General features: G+C 41.9%; 1 protein-coding gene across 19 annotated transcripts in view; it reads right to left on the bottom strand.

The window, feature by feature from the left end:
• HERC1 (HECT and RLD domain containing E3 ubiquitin protein ligase family member 1) overlaps nucleotides 1–16,687 on the bottom strand; it is a 254,678-nt gene that overhangs the window by 49,514 nt on the left and 188,477 nt on the right. For 14 of the 19 annotated variants that reach the window (XM_063638840.1, XM_055278203.2, XM_063638842.1 and 11 more), the window contains exons 41-48: nucleotides 11,370–11,486; nucleotides 10,927–11,158; nucleotides 9,466–9,590; nucleotides 7,974–8,194; nucleotides 6,739–7,007; nucleotides 5,959–6,011; nucleotides 4,704–4,904; nucleotides 1,404–1,578 (exon numbers count right to left, since the gene is read on the bottom strand). In XM_063638840.1, the coding sequence (XP_063494910.1) occupies nucleotides 1,404–1,578; nucleotides 4,704–4,904; nucleotides 5,959–6,011; nucleotides 6,739–7,007; nucleotides 7,974–8,194; nucleotides 9,466–9,590; nucleotides 10,927–11,158; nucleotides 11,370–11,486 (1,393 nt within the window). The remainder of the gene's footprint in view (nucleotides 1–1,403; nucleotides 1,579–4,703; nucleotides 4,905–5,958; nucleotides 6,012–6,738; nucleotides 7,008–7,973; nucleotides 8,195–9,465; nucleotides 9,591–10,926; nucleotides 11,159–11,369; nucleotides 11,487–16,687) is intronic. The other 5 variants (XM_063638844.1, XM_055278207.2, XM_063638839.1 and 2 more) reach the window with 2 other exon arrangements.

Below are 16,687 nucleotides of genomic sequence, written 5' to 3'. Positions count from 1 at the left end.
AATGTATGAGAGTTTTAGCTGTTTCAGTCACTTTTTTCTCCCTAGTGTTTTAAATGTTTGCCATTCTTGTGGGTGTGCAGTAATATCTCACTGGTGGGTTTTTTGCCTTAGGGTTTTTTTTTTTTTTTTTGAGACAGGGTCTCACTATGTTTCCCAGGCTGGTCTCAAACTCCTGGGCTCAAGGGTTCCTCCCGTCTTGGCCTCCCAATCACACTAGGTTTTAATTTTCATTTCTCTGAAGACTCAATGAGGTTGAACATCTTTTCATGTTTATTGGCCATTTGGAGATCCTCTTTTGTGAAACACTTCTTAATGTGTTTTGCCCACTTTCTTCTGGGGTTGTCTTTTTCTTGTTAATTTATAGGAATTCTTTACACATTCTGTTGGTTAGATGCATTACTAATATCTTCTCCCATTCTATGGCTTGCTTTTTTACTTTCTTACTTTTCAAATCACTTTTGCTAAACAGAGGTTTTCTATTTTATTATATTTCAATTTATCAATCTTTTATGGCAGATTCCTCTTGTGACCTGCTTGAGGAATTTTTGCTTGTCCCAAGACCAAGAAGCAATTCTTCTATGTTACCTTCAATAAACTTTATTGATTTTTCTTTCATATTTAGATCTAATAGCCACTTTATAACTATTTGCTTTATAGAGTTTGAGGTTGGGACCAAGGCTTTTTTTTTTTTTTTCTATGTGGATAAACCATCAGACCCTGCTTCAGTTGTTGAAAAAAAAAATCCTTTCTCTATTGCTCTACAGTGTGAACAACTGTCATAAATCAAACCACAAATCAAGTGTTTATTTATATGTGTGGGTCAGTTTCTGAACTCTCTTCTGTACTATCCTATTTGCCTATCCTTGAGCCAATAGCACACAGTCTTATGGAAATTTTGTTTTTCTTTCAGGATCTTTCTGCCTTCACTGATTTGCCATTAAATACACCTGCTTAATCACTTCTTAAACAGCTGTCTTTTAGGCATTTCTGGTTCTCATCCCCTTTTTACATTACACTCACAGTAAGAACACAGCAAGGATCCCCATGATGGCATCTGCAGGCTGACTTAGCTACAAAGACGGTCAATACATTTTGACCTTTAGTTTTTGATCCAGTACCATTGGGATCAACAGCCTTAGTTTCCATTTCAAGCAACAAAATAAAACGTATGTGGTTTACTTATTTGTGATAATGGCATTATTTTCTACCTAAAAAGAGCCAAGTATTAACTGAATGACCAATTAAGTGAATAACAATGATGACTACGTCTAACATCTTTCATTCAACAGTACATATTCAAGCTTCTAAAATTCTATCTCACCCTCCCAAACACCACCAGACTCCCAGCTAATGTACACTAGAAGTTAACTTAGCATCATCATGTGACATAAAATAACACTTACCTGACTGAGAGAAGAGACAGTGCTCTCATGACCATGGTTCTGGCCAGAAGAACTTGAGCAGCAGCAGTCACTCTCCTTAAAGCCACCACACGGTCATGAGGGTTTGCTAGGGCAGCTGCCTGCTCTCCTAACGTTATTCTCCCAGAGGAGCTCTTTTCTACGGAGCCATGGCAACCTGAAAAACATAATTTTGTTTCGTTCTCAACAAGGTAAGAAAAAAATATATCTGAACTACTAAAAAAATTTCCTATTCTACAGAGGTTCCATAACAAACCAATGTCTTTTGCTCATCTGGAACTTGGTTATATAGAAAATTTCTTAGGAGAAACTCACATATTTCTAAGTTTAAACTTGGATATTTCTAACTTAGATATATTTTTTTTAATAGTGAATTTTTTTTTATTATTATACTTTAGGTTTTAGGGTACATGTGCACAATGTGCAGGTTTGTTACACATGTATCCATGTGCCATGTTGTTTTGCTGCACCCATTAACTCGTCATTTAGCATTAGGTATACCTCCTAATGCAGTCCCTCCCCCCTTCCCCCACCCCACAACAGTCCCCAGAGTGTGATGTGCCCCTTCCTGTGTCCATGAGTTTTCATTGTTCAATTCCCACCTATGAGTGAGAACATGCGGTGTTTGGTTTTTTGTCTTTGCGATAGTTTACTGAGAATGATGGTTTCCAGTTTCATCCATGTCCCTACAAAGGACATGAACTCATCATTTTTTATGGCTGCATAGTATTCCATGGTGTATATGTGCCACATTTTCTTAATCCAGTCTATTGTTGTTGGACATTTGGGTTGGTTCCAAGTCTTTGCTATTGTGAATAGTGCCGCAATAAACATATATGTGCATGTGTCTTTATAGCAGCATGATTTATAGTCCTTTGGGTATATACCCAGTAATGGGATGGCTGGGTCAAATGGTATTTCTAGTTCTAGATCCCTGAGGAATCGCCACACTGACTTCCACAATGGTTGAACTAGTTTACAGTCCTACCAACAGTGTAAAAGTGTTCCTATTTCTCCACATCCTCTCCAGCACCTGTTGTTTCCTGACTTTTTAATGATCGCCATTCTAACTGGTGTGAGATGGTATCTCATTGTGGTTTTGATTTGCATTTCTCTGATGGCCAGTGATGATGAGCATTTTTTCATGTGTTTTTTGGCTGCATAAATGTCTTCTTTTGAGAAGTGTCTGTTCATGTCCTTTGCCCACTTTTTGATGGGGTTGTTTTTTTCTTGTAAATTTGAGTTCATTGTAGATTCTGGATATTAGCCCTTTGTCAGATGAGTACGTTGTGAAAATTTTCTCCCATTCTGTAGGTTGCCTGTTAACTCTGATGGTAGTTTCTTTTGCTGTGCAGCAGCTCTTTAGTTTAATTAGATCCCATTTGTCAATTTTGGCTTTTGTTGCCATTGCTTTTGGTGTTTTAGACATGAAGTCCTTGCCCACGCCTATGTCCTGAATGGTATTGCCTAGGTTTTCTTGTAGGGTTTTAATGGTTTTAGGTCCAACATTTAAGTCTTTAATCCATCTTGAATTAATTTTTGTATAAGATGTAAGGAAGGGATCCAGTTTCAGCTTTCTACATATGGCTAGCCAGTTTTCCCAGCACCATTTATTAAATAGGGAATCCTTTCCCCATTTCTTGTTTTTGTCAGGTTTGTCAAAGATCAGATAGTTGCAGATATGCGGCATTATTTCTGAGGGCTCTGTTCTGTTCCATTGATCTATGTCTCTGTTGTGGCACCAGTACCATGCTGTGTTGGTTACTGTAGCCTTGTAGTATAGTTTGAAGTCAGGTAGCGTGATACCTCCAGCTTTGTTCTTTTGGCTTAGGATTGACTTGGTGATGCGGGCTCTTTTTTGGTTCCATATGAACTTTAAAGTAGTTTTTTCCAATTCTGTGAAGAAAGTCATTGGTAGCTTGATGGGGATGGCATTGAATCTATAAATTACCTTGGGCAGTATGGCCATTTTCATGATATTGATTCTTCCAACCCATGAGCATGGAATGTTCTTCCATTTGTATCCTCTTTTATTTCACTGAGCAGTGGTTTGTAATTCTCCTTGAAGAGGTCCTTCACGTCCCTTGTAAGTGGGATTCCTAGGTATTTTATTCTCTTTGAAGCAATTGTGAATGGGAGTTCACTCATCATTTGGCTCTCTGTTTGTCTGTGATTGGTGTACAAGAATGCTTGTGATTTTTGTACATTGATTTTGTATCCTGAGACTTTGCTGAAGTTGCTAATCAGCTTAAGGAGATTTTGGGCTGAGACGATGGGGTTTTCTAGATATACAATCATGTCATCTGCAAACAGGGACAATTTGACTTCCTCTTTTCCTAATTGAATACCCTTTATTTCCTTCTCCTGCCTGATTGCCCTGGCCAGAACTTCCAGCACTATGTTGGAATAGGAGTGGTGAGAGAGCTAACTTAGATATTTCTATGTTAACAATGTATTTACCATAGGATAATTTTTCCATTAAGTATTTTTTGTTTTGTTCATTTTGCTCATGTCTCACATCTACTGATGATAAGAAAGATATAAGAAAGTTTTAAAAACATGCTTTGAGAATTTATAAAGGACTGAATTACCAATACCGCCCAATTCTTTATTTTGTATTCCCTATACCAAAAATTTACCACACCCTCTCACCCAAATAAAAAGAAGACTGCACAATAATTCTGAGTTGGTTACAGGATTCTCTTAACACCAAGTTTTTTTTTTTTTTTTAAATAACAAGTTTTATAAATCTTTTTATTGCTTTGGTATCATGAAAGAAAAAAAAAAAAAATCAAAACATTTATTTTTTCCTCTTGAGACAGGGTCTGGTTCTGTCACCCAGGCTGGAGTGCGGTGGCTCAATCATCACTCACCATAACCTCAAACTCCTGGGATTAAACAATTTTTCTGCCTCAGCCTCCTGAGTAGCTGGGACTAAAGGTGCACACCACCACAGTCAGCTACTTTTCTTCATTTTTCTAATAGAAATGGGTCTCACCATGTTGCCCAGGCTGGTCTTGAACTGCTGGCCTCAAGCGACCTTCCTTCTTCGGCCTTCCAAAGTGCTGGGATTACCTGCATAAGCCACCATGCCCAGCCAAAACTTAATACCACATTATACCTTCAAAATGTTAAAACAACTGGCTAAATAGATTTGTTGGGGTGAGGTAATGCTGAACCATTAGTCTTATTTACTTTTACTTTATTATTATTATTTACCTATCTAAGAAACAAATTATAGTAGATGCTATAAAATCAATGCAAATCAGGATTTCAGTTTACCTATTTGCATCAGAGTCTCTTCCATACTGTTGGTGGCTGTGACCATTGCTACTGATGCTCCCAGTGGATCACTGTCAGGGAACTGAACTGGTTCTGGTACAATGCGCCGGTCATTTAAACCAAGCGGTCCAGCAAGTAATTCAAATTCTTCTTCACCAGTTAGCTTTTCATCTTCATCAACATCCAACATGTCCCAGTCTTCTGGAATTTAAATAAATAAATGTATAGTATGTGAATTTAAATATTACATAAATCTGCTGGCAATGGTTATTCTGAAAATACATCTAAAATGCAGATGAGCGGCCAGATGCGATGGCTCATGCCTGTAATCCCAACACTCTGGGAGGCCGAGGCGACTGGATCACATGAGGTCAGGAATTTGAGACCAGCCTGGCCAACATGATGAAACCCCATCCCCACCAAAAAATACAAAAATTAGCCAGGCATGGTGGTGTGCACCTGTAATCCCAGCTACTCAGGAGGCTGAGACTGGAGAATTGCTTGAACCTGGGAGGCCGTGGCTGCAGTTAGCTGAGGTCATGCCACAGCACTACAGCCTGGGCAACAGAATGAGACTCCATCTCAAAGAAATAAAAATAATAAATAAATAAATAAATAAATAAATAAATAAATAAATAAATAAATATAAATAAATAAAATGCAGATGGACTGAAAGTCCAGTGACCACATAATGAACTATGGCACCATCTCCTGAAAACTTAACCAAACTGCACTCCTGAAGCATAAGTGAGACTCTCAGGGAAAGGGAGTCAATGTCGTTAAATAAGTTGACAGCAATAACAAATACTACAGCTGGTAATAGAGGTTTAAACTAATTAAAAATATTGTCATGGGTCCAACAAAGAGTTCTTAACTGTCTGTAATCATTAGGGAATGAGTTATTTCAAGAAAATGAGTGCTCCAGAAAAATCAATGCTCATCTCTATTTTTTACTTTCCACAATTAGGGTGGAAATTCAAAATATCCACATCCTTTCCCTACTTTGAAAAAAAATACACCAAATAGAAATTAATATTCTGTGGTAAAGCTGGTCTTTGAAACCAGGTTCTTTTCCTTTGACTTTTAAACCAGCGTTGTTGCTATTAAATTCCCTTGAGTTTTTAAGGGAAAATTTAAGTTAACATGTACACAAATACAAACACACACACACGAAGGTGAATTTTAGTAACAGATGTTAAGCAGAGAGGATATATTAAAAAACATGTAAAATAAAGAGGCTCTCAAAACAAACTACCTTCATACACACTGTCTTGCTTGCCAATTAGATCTGGAGCTTGTCCCTTGTACCTGCACCAAACATGAAGAACATTGCATTTTTATATAAAAACAGTTAGTACCCCAAAATGCAAATTAAGTCATTAGAACATTTTAAGAGGTCATTAATAAAGCAGCACAAAATAAAAAAGTATGTTTCATGTTATAGGCTAACATAATAAAAACTGCTGGTATGTAGGTACACACATGCTTACAAAATCAATGATTATTTTACCAAACTACTGGGGAGATTTCTGGGTTACCTAAAACAACTCTTTTAACCAAATTCTATTCCATAAAGCCTTAAAGATTTTAATAGTTAACAATAAGGGCAACAAACCTACTCTCTAGGGATTAAGGATGTAAAGAGATAATATTTTTATGGAACTCGTTTAATCAAAAGTCTGTTTTTTTCATCAGGAAAAATACCTTAATTAAAATGCCAGAAATATGGTAGAAAACACCAATGAAAAGAATTGAGCAGAAGCCTCCTGAGGGTTAAGGCAAGGGTCCTGACCATTACTTGCCAACAAGTCAGAGGTTAACACAGTCAAACTCCAGGGAAGGATATGTTGCCATGCCATTATTCCTGGGAACATGAATTTCTGAAACCTCTCCATCCCTTCTGCCCGAAGTGTAAGAATCATGGGATTTCAGGGAAGGTTAAATGTAACTCCTCACATGAAAAATCTACAGTTCCGAAGACTTAAGGTGTGAGGTATCTTCAGGAGGTCTGGATAGCTACACAATTTCAAGGTACCTTTCAGAACTTGTTGACTTGGATTTGGTCTTCAGGGCTAAGTACTTCTCCCTGCAGGTGCCACATAACAGGTAGTATGGATTTCCACTCCCACATTCACCGCCAAACCAGCCATCCACATAGGAACCATTGCTGCGATAGCCCTGGCGGTTTGCACTGCGCCCACAGCCTGGATGGTTTCTCTTCATGTGCTGATTGAAGCTGACGACGCTGCATTCACACAGTTCACACACCACCACTTCTTCCCTGTCTTCAGACTCGCAAACATGCTGCACAAAAGGATTTCATACCAAATGATTAGTCAATTTAACATAAAACCAAGAAGTACCAAGTAGATTATTTATGATATTAAATTACTTTACTACATATGCTAGAATATTTCCAACATGTTCATTAATGCTACATAAAAAATTTCTTTCAAATCAGAATTCAGATGACACAATCTGAAGGTGTTCTTTGCCCTCTCTCACTCTAATAAGTTATATCAATAATACAAGTAACTGAGTATCCTACTGAGAAGAGTTAATGAACATGACAATCTGTCCTACCTCGAAACAAGGCTTCAAAAAAAAAAAAAACTCCACTAGTGAAAAGAACTAATTTTCATCTGGTCACAAAATGCATACCTATTTTATGAATTTTTGAGAAAAATCATTACAATTCACTTATTTATATAGCAGATTCTCTTTCCTGTAGGACTTACATCTATGAGCTTTTTGGTCTCCCTACTACAAAAATGTAATGCTAAACAATGTATATACAAACCCACCATGTACCCTGCCCCCGGATGGAGGTATTTACAAGATCTAGGTGAGCACTGGTTCCTAGAATAAGGCATTACATTGATTAAATGGAACCTATGAAGGAGAAGAACATGCATTCAGATAGCAATGTGAGCATAGCAGCCATGTTATATAACCTGTCAACATCTACTGGAACCTGATGCTAGTTTCCTAATCTATCTTTGACATCAGAATCAAATATTACCACAGTATGACTCTATTCATCTTGTCTGGGGAGAGAAACAATAAAATCCCACAGAGAAAGCAAGAGAGACTTTTCCTTATTAGTTTGTAGGTATCAAAGTAACCTCATGCTTTAAATCCCCAAACCTCAGGATGAGATAAAAGACTTTTTAGAGTGTTTCAACCCTAGGCGAGGCTGCTGTTAGTAAGCTATATGAACAGGAGGGCAGGAAAATAAGTCAGAGCAGCCCCCGCTGCAGTCACACACACCCAGGTAGGCCAATCCAGTACCTCTGGGATCCACATTCCCAGAATATCATTGTCACTGGTCAGGTCTTGTCCAAACATAGCTTCCATTGCTTCATCATCAAGATCAATTTCCAATTCCTCATCTAAATTAAAGTCATACAACGCCCCTGGGTCTTGCTGCAAAGATATTCCTTCTCTCCGACTTTGATTCCTGTGGGCCTGCACAGAGCGGTATAATCCCGCTCAGAACAAAACAAAAAAGGCATTTTATTTGCATGCATAAAATAATTCTGAATATTTCGCCAATTCTTAACTGCCATACACGTAGGTGAGAACCCATCTCAGTTGTCTTATTGGATCTCAGACGATAAAACATCAAATTATACCTATCACGTGTGTTTTCTCTCTTGCAAAAAGGGATAATAATAGCACTCATATCTCACTGGGTTATTGATAGGTTTAAGTAAGAGAATCCATGCGACGCTTTATAATGTTTTTGTTGCTGTTTTTAGAGACAGGGTCTGGATCTGTCACCCAAGCTGGAGTGCAATGGCACAATCCTAGCTCACTGTAACCCTGAACCCCTGGGCTCAAGACATCCTCCTGTCTCAGCCTCCTGAGTAGCTAGGACTACAGGCACATGCCACCATACCCAGCTAACCATTTTTTAATTTTTTTGTAAAGACAGGGTCTTGCTATGTTGCCCAGGCTGGCCTCAAACTCCTAGCCTCAAGTGATTTCTCCTGCCTCCACCTCCCAAAGTGCTGGCATTATAGGCAAGAGCCACTGCTATAATGTTAATCATATAGAAAAAAACTTCAGTAAATATTGGCTATTACTATTCTTTTAGGTTTTAAAAAAAATCAGTCACCTTAATTATATGAGAAATATATATCCTTTATTTTCTAGGATGGTCTCAAGTTCTCTCACTGTTCCCGTAAATTACTGAATCATTACTCATGTTCTAGTATTTCAGTGATCAAATTCTGTTTTGACAAATCACATATTCAAGTTTTTGGTTTGGAAAATATATTCCCTATAATTTCTATTTTACATGCCCAAAACATAATCCTAGAATTTACTCATGTAATGAGGGAATCTGGTCCTTACCTAGCAGTGAAGCCCTAACATCCACAGAGCCAGTACATCAGAAAAGCCAGGGCCTACTTTTTTGGCACAGTGCCCTTTCCAGCTCCTTCTTACCACTGATGCTAAACATTAAACATGCATCATCACTTCTTAAATTATAATTGACTGAGAGCAGAAGGAAGAGCATTTATATAATTTCTCAAAATCTACAAGTGGCCATTATAGACTTCTAAGCCTATGAATGTATGCTATGATTTAAATAAAATGATGTAAATGCATAGAAAATGACATCCAAATGGCTGTTCTGTTAATGTGGAGGGACTGAGCACTTAGTATCATTAATTTGCATCTTCTTTAATGTGCCTTTATATTGCTTTCAAAATAAGATCTTTCACAAAGAAAAGGATACGAAACATACAATTACCTGCTCTTGCTAGCAATGTGCGAGCAGCTAAGTCAAACTTGTGTCTTCTTGTTACCGCTGAGCGACCTCTAGCTGATGGTCCACTTCCAGAAGCTGCATTCTCTGTATGATCCAAATTATCAGGGCTGCAAGTGCAAGTGAGAAAGCAACACAAATTTTTTAAAACCATTACGGAAAGAAAGCATAGGTGTAAGCTTACTTGTAGTATTACTTTATTCTCACTTAGAATAAAATAGGTTTATGATAAAATTTGAAACACATCTTTATCCCTTGAACAGTTCAATTATGCATATAACATTTCCTGTGACCTGAGCAATAACTTTATCTGATTTTGAATTCTTCAAACAACAAAATGATGTTTAATGAAGCTCAAATTTAAATGAGATCAAATATGACCTTAACTAAATCCTAAAAGATTAAATACTTAAAATTTGAAATGATTGAGAATTCTTGCCTAGGAAAAACAGGTATTTTGAACTACGTTATGAAAATATTCACTGAGCTTGTTGGAAAAAACTTGCATGCCGTCTAGGACACAAGCCTTGGTTACTATATGGCTCCACAGTTAAAATGAAAAATTAAGATTTAAAGTCATAAGAAGTGATGAAGGAAAAAAGATTTTAGGGAGAATTTGTAAGATATTCTATTACATCTCATTTTAGGATAGGCATTATCACAGAAATCTTTTTACACTTAAAGGGGCATCTTCTACTAGATATGAAAAACTATAGAAGAGATGAAAATATAAATATTACACAGAGAAGACTTAAAAGTTCAATTCTAGGTTAGGCACGGTGGCTCATGCCTGTAATCCCAGCACTTTGGGAGGCCGAGGCAGGTGGATCACGAGGTCTGGAGTTTGAGACCATCCTGGCCAACATGGTGAAACCCTGTCTCTACTAAAAATACAAAAAATGAGCCGGGCATGGTGGCACGTGCCTACAATCCCAGACACTTGGGAGGCTGAGGCAGGGAACTGCTTGAACCGGGGAGGTGGAGGTTGCTGCAGTGAGCCGATATCGCGCCACTGCACTCTAGCCTGGCGACAGAGCGAGACTCCATCTCAAAAAAAAAAAAAAAAAAGTTCAATTCTATCAAATACATTAAATCAATGTCCAATATTAAAATGAATACTCGATTTTATATCACTTGTATGAGATAAAATTATTTTATTAGCATGTTTACTTCAAAATAAACTTGTTTTGTTTCCTTTTTCAGTACAATTTTACACAAAAATTATGAAATTCCTTCTGGCATGAAAACACCTATTCAAATCAAAACTTGTCATGTCACTTTTACCCTTCACAGAAATATAAACTTGTAACTAAAATGCCCATATTTTCATATAACTATATCTATCAACTTTACATACAATTAGAAGCATTTATGAAGGGATATATAATAAATGGGGCTTTGAAATTTATAACACATGGAACAAAAGTACAGAAACTGGAATTTCACCTTTCATTAAAACCTTCCTCCATTTCAGCAGCATCAGCTGATGGTATGTCTCCAGGTGACTGCAAATAACAGGGATCATTTGACTTCCCACCACTGCCTAGAACGGCCGCTCCATGCCTGGAGTCTGCTGTGCTGCCTGACTGGGGCTCCTCTTCATCCTCATGCCCAGGGTGCTCTATCATCCACATGGCAAGGACAGTGATATTCTGGGCATCAGCCTCTCCCCTAGCACCTGCACAGGGGAAAAACAGTCTGATGCTGACTTTGAGCAAAGAATTAGGTCTTTATGTTATCCGTTTAAGAGTTTTTGCTATGATGCTCTTGTAACAAAATACAGTGTTAAAAATCTTACCAAGTTTCATAGCCTCTTAAAAATTATGTTGTCTCTAATAAGCTAGGACTTCTCATATCTGTATACACTGATACATAAAAACTTTTCCTACCTGTAGCTTCCATGGCTTTGGCAATCTGCCGAAGAGAGAATCCCATTTCCAGCAAGGGAACTGCAATTGCTGGAGGAGGAGGAGAAGTTGAAAGTCTACTGCTTGGGTCTGACAAGGCTGAGACAAAAGGAAGAGAAATAAGAACCTAAATAGCACTAGATACCATGAGTAAAAAGTGTCTTCATAGTCCTCAATTTCCTAATATTGTCCAAGTTTAATGAAATTTTCCTCTACTCAGAATATGTGGCTGGGCACTGTGGCTCACACCTGTAATCTCAGTTTTACTGATATCCATTTATGTTATACTTAGTAAAGATTTGTGTAGAGGTACTATAAGAATATGTAAATAACCCACTCCTCATCCAAGTTCCATATTTGTAAATCTATGTACTCAATAAAATTTATTTGTAATCTCAAAATCAATACTCATGTACTTTTGTAGTCATTTGTGACATATGCAGAGGGACTAAAAAGTTTAGTCCCTCAACACGTGTTCACAGCTGAGGTCCAACAAGGTGATGCTGTCCCTTCATGTTTCAGCTCTCATGTGAAAAACAAGTGTCCTTTCCATAGTCTGTTTAGTGCTACATTCTTTGCATTTTTGTGCTTTTGGTCGATGATTTCCCTGATTAAAATGGCCCCAAGCATGCTGCTAAAGTGCTGTCTAGTGTTTTTAAGCACAAGGAAGCTGTAATGTGCCTTATGAAGAAAATACATATGTTAGATAAGCTTCATTCATGATGAACTATAGTGTTGGTGGCCATAAGCTCAATGTTAGTGAATAAACAGCATATATTAAATGTGGTATCTTTAAACAGAAAGATGCATAAAACAAGATTATACAGTATACTGATCAGATGATGGAAATGTAACTAGAAGTTCACAGGAACTTAACCCTGTATTTCTCCTAGGAGCAATGGTTCAGTATTTGCTAATTCAGTGTTCATAATGACCTTTTAGAACATAACTATTGCTAATAATGAGAATCAACTATTATTGCATGTATTCAGTAAGTTAGAGGAAAGATTGAGCATGTGAAATAGACATGGAAGATGAGATTTAAAAAAAAAAACAAATCAAATGTCTACCGATGAAAACTATAGTGTCTGAATAGAAAAATACACTGGACATTAACAGAATATTAGACACTGCAGAAGAAAAGATGAATGAATTAGAAGATATAGCTATAAAAACGATCCAAAACAAGTAATAATTTCTTATGGAGCTTATAACATGTGTAAAAGTGAAATGTATGATAACAAACGTATAAATGATGAGAAAAGGAAAATAAAATCATCCTGTTGTAAAATTATTACTTTAACTACGTATGAAGTGGTACAATATCACCTTAAGCTAGATTCTGATAATTAAAGACGTATATTATAAACCAGAAGGTAATCTCTAAAAATACAAAATGAAGTACAGTTAACCCTTGAACAACATGGGTTTCTACTGCTCGGGTCCACTTATACGTAGATTTTCTTCTGCCTCTGCCACTCCTGGAAGAGCAAGACTAGTCCCTCGTTTTCCTAGCCTACTCAATGGGAATATGACTATAATGAAGACTTTTATGATGATCCACTTCCACTGAATGAATAGTAAATATATTTTCTCATCTTTATGGAGTCAAAAGTTATATATAGATTTTCAACTGTTCAGGGGGTTGGTGCTGCAACCCCTGCAATGTTCAAGGGTCAACTGTATAGCTAATAAGCCAACAAAGGAGGTAAAATGGAATAATAAAACTCATTTAATTCAAAGAAAGTTAATTAATTCAAAAGAGAACAAAAAACAGGTGGAACAAAATAGAAAGAAGGTGGATTTAAAACCAACCATATCAATGATCACATTAAATGTAAAAGGCATAAACACCCCAATTAAAAGGTAGAGAACATCAGACTGGATTAAAAAAAGCAAGATTCCCTTGAGGTCAGGAGTTTCAGACCAACCTGGGCAACATGGTATGACCCTGTCTCTAAAAAAAATACAGAAATTAGCTGGGTGTGGTGGCATGCACCTATAGTCCCAGCTACTTGGGAAGCTGAGGTGAGAGAATTGCTTGAGCCCAAGAGGTTGAGGCTACAGTGACCCAAGGTCACTCCAGCCTGGGTGACAGAGCAAGAGGCTGTCTCTAAAAACAAACAAACAAAAAAAGCAAGACCTAACTACTACATGCTGCCTTTACCCATTTTAAATATAAAGACACAAATGGATGAAAAGTAAAATGATGAGTAAAGATAAACCACCCTAACAATTTTTGAAAAGCAGGAGTGGCTATAACATCAGAGAAAGCAGATTTCAGGGCAAAAAAATATCGCCAAGAATAAAGGCATTTCATAATAATAAAAGGTCTATTCATTAAAAGAACGTAAGAATCCTAAATGTTTATGAACCTAAAGACAGAGCTTTAAAATATATGAAACAAAAACTGAAAACTGAAAAGAGAAAATAGAAAAATCTACTATTATCAGCACAGATTTCAACAACACTATCTCAATAATTGATAGAACAAGTAGACAAAAAAACCAGAAAGGATAAAGAAGACTTGGACGCTATCAACCAATTTGAGCCTTCTAAACAATTTATAGAACACTCAACAACAGCACAATACACATATCTTCCAAGTGCACCTGGAATATTTACCAAAACGGATAATATTCTAGGCTATAAGACAAGTCTCAATAAATTTAAAGTGATTCAAATTATATAAGATATGATCTCTGACAATAATAAAATTAGAAAGCAATAACAAAACGGTATCTAGAAAATCCCCCAAATATTTGAAAACTAAGTAACATACTTCCAAATAGTCCAGAGGGCAAAGAAGACATCAAAGGCAAATTAGAAAGTACTTTAAATGAAAATGAAAACACAGCATTTCAAAATGTGTGGGTTGCAGCTAAAGCAGTACTTAGAGGGAAACTTACAACACTAAAAATGACTACATTGGGCTTCCTTCCTTCCTTCCTTCCTCCCTTCCTCCCTCCCTCCCTCCCTCCCTCTCTCTCTCTCTCTCTCTCTCTTTCTTTCTTTCTTTCTTTCTTTCCCTCTCTGGCCCAGGCTGCAATCTACTCCGTTTGCTGCTGCCCGCGCCACTGACTGCCTGGGACTGCCGGCGCGCGCCACCGCTGCCTGCCTTTTCTCCTTTGGATGCAGGCACGCGTTCGCCATCTTGGCCACGCTGGTCGCCGGCTCCTGACGCCGAGTGCTCTGCCCGCCTCAGCCTCCCGAGGTACTGGGACTACAGACGGAGTCTCGCTCACCCAGTGCTCAGTGTTGCCCGGGCTGGAGTGCGGTGGCGTGATCTGGCCTCGCGGCAGCCTCTACCCCCCGGCCGCCTGCCTTGGCCTGCCAGGGTGCTGGGATTGCAACCCCTGCCCGGCCGCCACCCCATCTGGAAGGTGGGGAACGCCTCTGCCCGGCCGCCCCGTCTGGGAGGTGAGGAGCACCTCTGCCCGGCCACCCACCGTCTGGGAAGTGAGGAGCGCCTCTGCCCGGCCACCCACCGTCTGGGAAGTGAGGAGCGCCTCTGCCCGGCCACCCACCGTCTGGGAAGTGAGGAGCGCCTCTGCCCGGCCGCCCTGTCTGGGAAGTGAGGAGCGCCTCTGCCCGGCCACCCACCGTCTGGGAGGTGAGGAGCGCCTCTGCCCGGCCACCCACCGTCTGGGAGGTGAGGAGCGCCTCTGCCCGGCCACCCACCGTCTGGGAGGTGAGGAGCGCCTCTGCCCGGCCACCCACCGTCTGGGAGGTGAGGAGCGCCTCTGCCCGGCCACCCACCGTCTGGGAGGTGAGGAGCGCCTCTGCCCGGCCACCCACCGTCTGGGAGGTGAGGAGCGCCTCTGCCCGGCCACCCACCGTCTGGGAGGTGAGGAGCGCCTCTGCCCGGCCACCCACCGTCTGGGAGGTGAGGAGCGCCTCTGCCCGGCCACCCACCGTCTGGGAGGTGAGGAGCGCCTCTGCCCGGCCACCCCGTCTGGGAAGTGAGGAGCGCCTCTGCCCGGCCACCCATCGTCTGGGAAGTGAGGAGCGCCTCTGCCCGGCCGCCCCGTCCGGGAAGAAATGAGGAGCGCCTCTGCCCGGGCGCCCCGTCCGGGAAGAAGTAAGGAGCGCCTCTGCCCGGCCGCCCCATCCGGGAAGAAGTGAGGAGCGCCTCTGCCCGGCCACCCATCGTCTGGGAAGTGAGGAGCGCCTCTGCCCGGCCTCCCATCGTCTGGGAGGTGAGGAGCGCCTCTGCCCGGCCGCCCCATCCGGGAAGAGGTGAGGAGCGCCTCTGCCCGGCCGCCCCGTCTGGGAAGAAGTGAGGAGCGCCTCTGCCCGGCCGCCCCGTCCGGGAAGAAGTGAGGAGCGCCTCTGCCCGGCTGCCCCGTCCGGGAAGAAGTGAGGAGCGCCTCTGCCCGGCCGCCCCGTCTGGGAAGTGAAGAGCGCCTCTGCCCGGCCGCCCCGTCCGGGAAGAAATGAGGAGCGCCTCTGCCCGGGCGCCCCATCCGGGAAGAAGTAAGGAGCGCCTCTGCCCGGCCGCCCCATCCGGGAAGAAGTGAGGAGCGCCTCTGCCCGGCCACCCATCGTCTGGGAAGTGAGGAGTGCCTCTGCCCGGCCGCCCCGTCTGGGAAGTGAGGAGCGCCTCTGCCCGGCCGCCCCGTCCGGGAAGAAGTGAGGAGCGCCTCTGCCCGGCCGCCCCGTCTGGGAAGTGAGGAGCGCCTCTGCCCGGCCGCCCCGTCCGGGAAGAAGTGGGGAGCTCCTCTGCCTGGCCGCCCCGTCCGGGAAGAAGTGAGGAGCGCCTCTGCCCGGCCGCCCCGTCCGGGAAGAAATGAGGAGCGCCTCTGCCCAGGCGCCCCATCCAGGAAGAAGTGAGGAGTGCCTCTGCCCGGCCGCCCCATCCGGGAAGAAGTGAGGAGTGCCTCTGCCCGGCCACCCATCGTCTGGGAAGTGAGGAGCGCCTCTGCCTGGCCACCCACCGTCTGGGAAGTGAGGAGCGCCTCTGCCCGGCCGCCCCGTCTGGGAAGTGAGGAGCGCCTCTGCCCAGCCACCCCGTCTGGGAAGTGAGGAGCGCCTCTGCCCGGCCACCCATCGTCTGGGAAGTGAGGAGTGCCTCTGCCCGGCCGCCCCGTCTGGGAGGTGAGGAGCGCCTCTGCCCGGCCGCCCCGTCCGGGAGGAAGTGAGGAGCGCCTCTGCCCGGCCACCCCGTCCGGGAGGAAGTGAGGAGCGCCTCTGCCCGGCCGCCCCGTCCGGGAGGAAGTGAGGAGCGCCTCTGCCCGGCCGCCCCGTCCGGGAGGAAGTGAGGAGCGCCTCTGCCCGGCCGCCCCGTCCGGGAAGAAGTG

This window comes from Symphalangus syndactylus, chromosome 5, assembly GCF_028878055.3.
Source record: "Symphalangus syndactylus isolate Jambi chromosome 5, NHGRI_mSymSyn1-v2.1_pri, whole genome shotgun sequence".
NCBI lineage: Eukaryota > Metazoa > Chordata > Mammalia > Primates > Hylobatidae > Symphalangus > Symphalangus syndactylus.
This window is presented reverse-complemented; position numbering and strand designations above follow the sequence as displayed.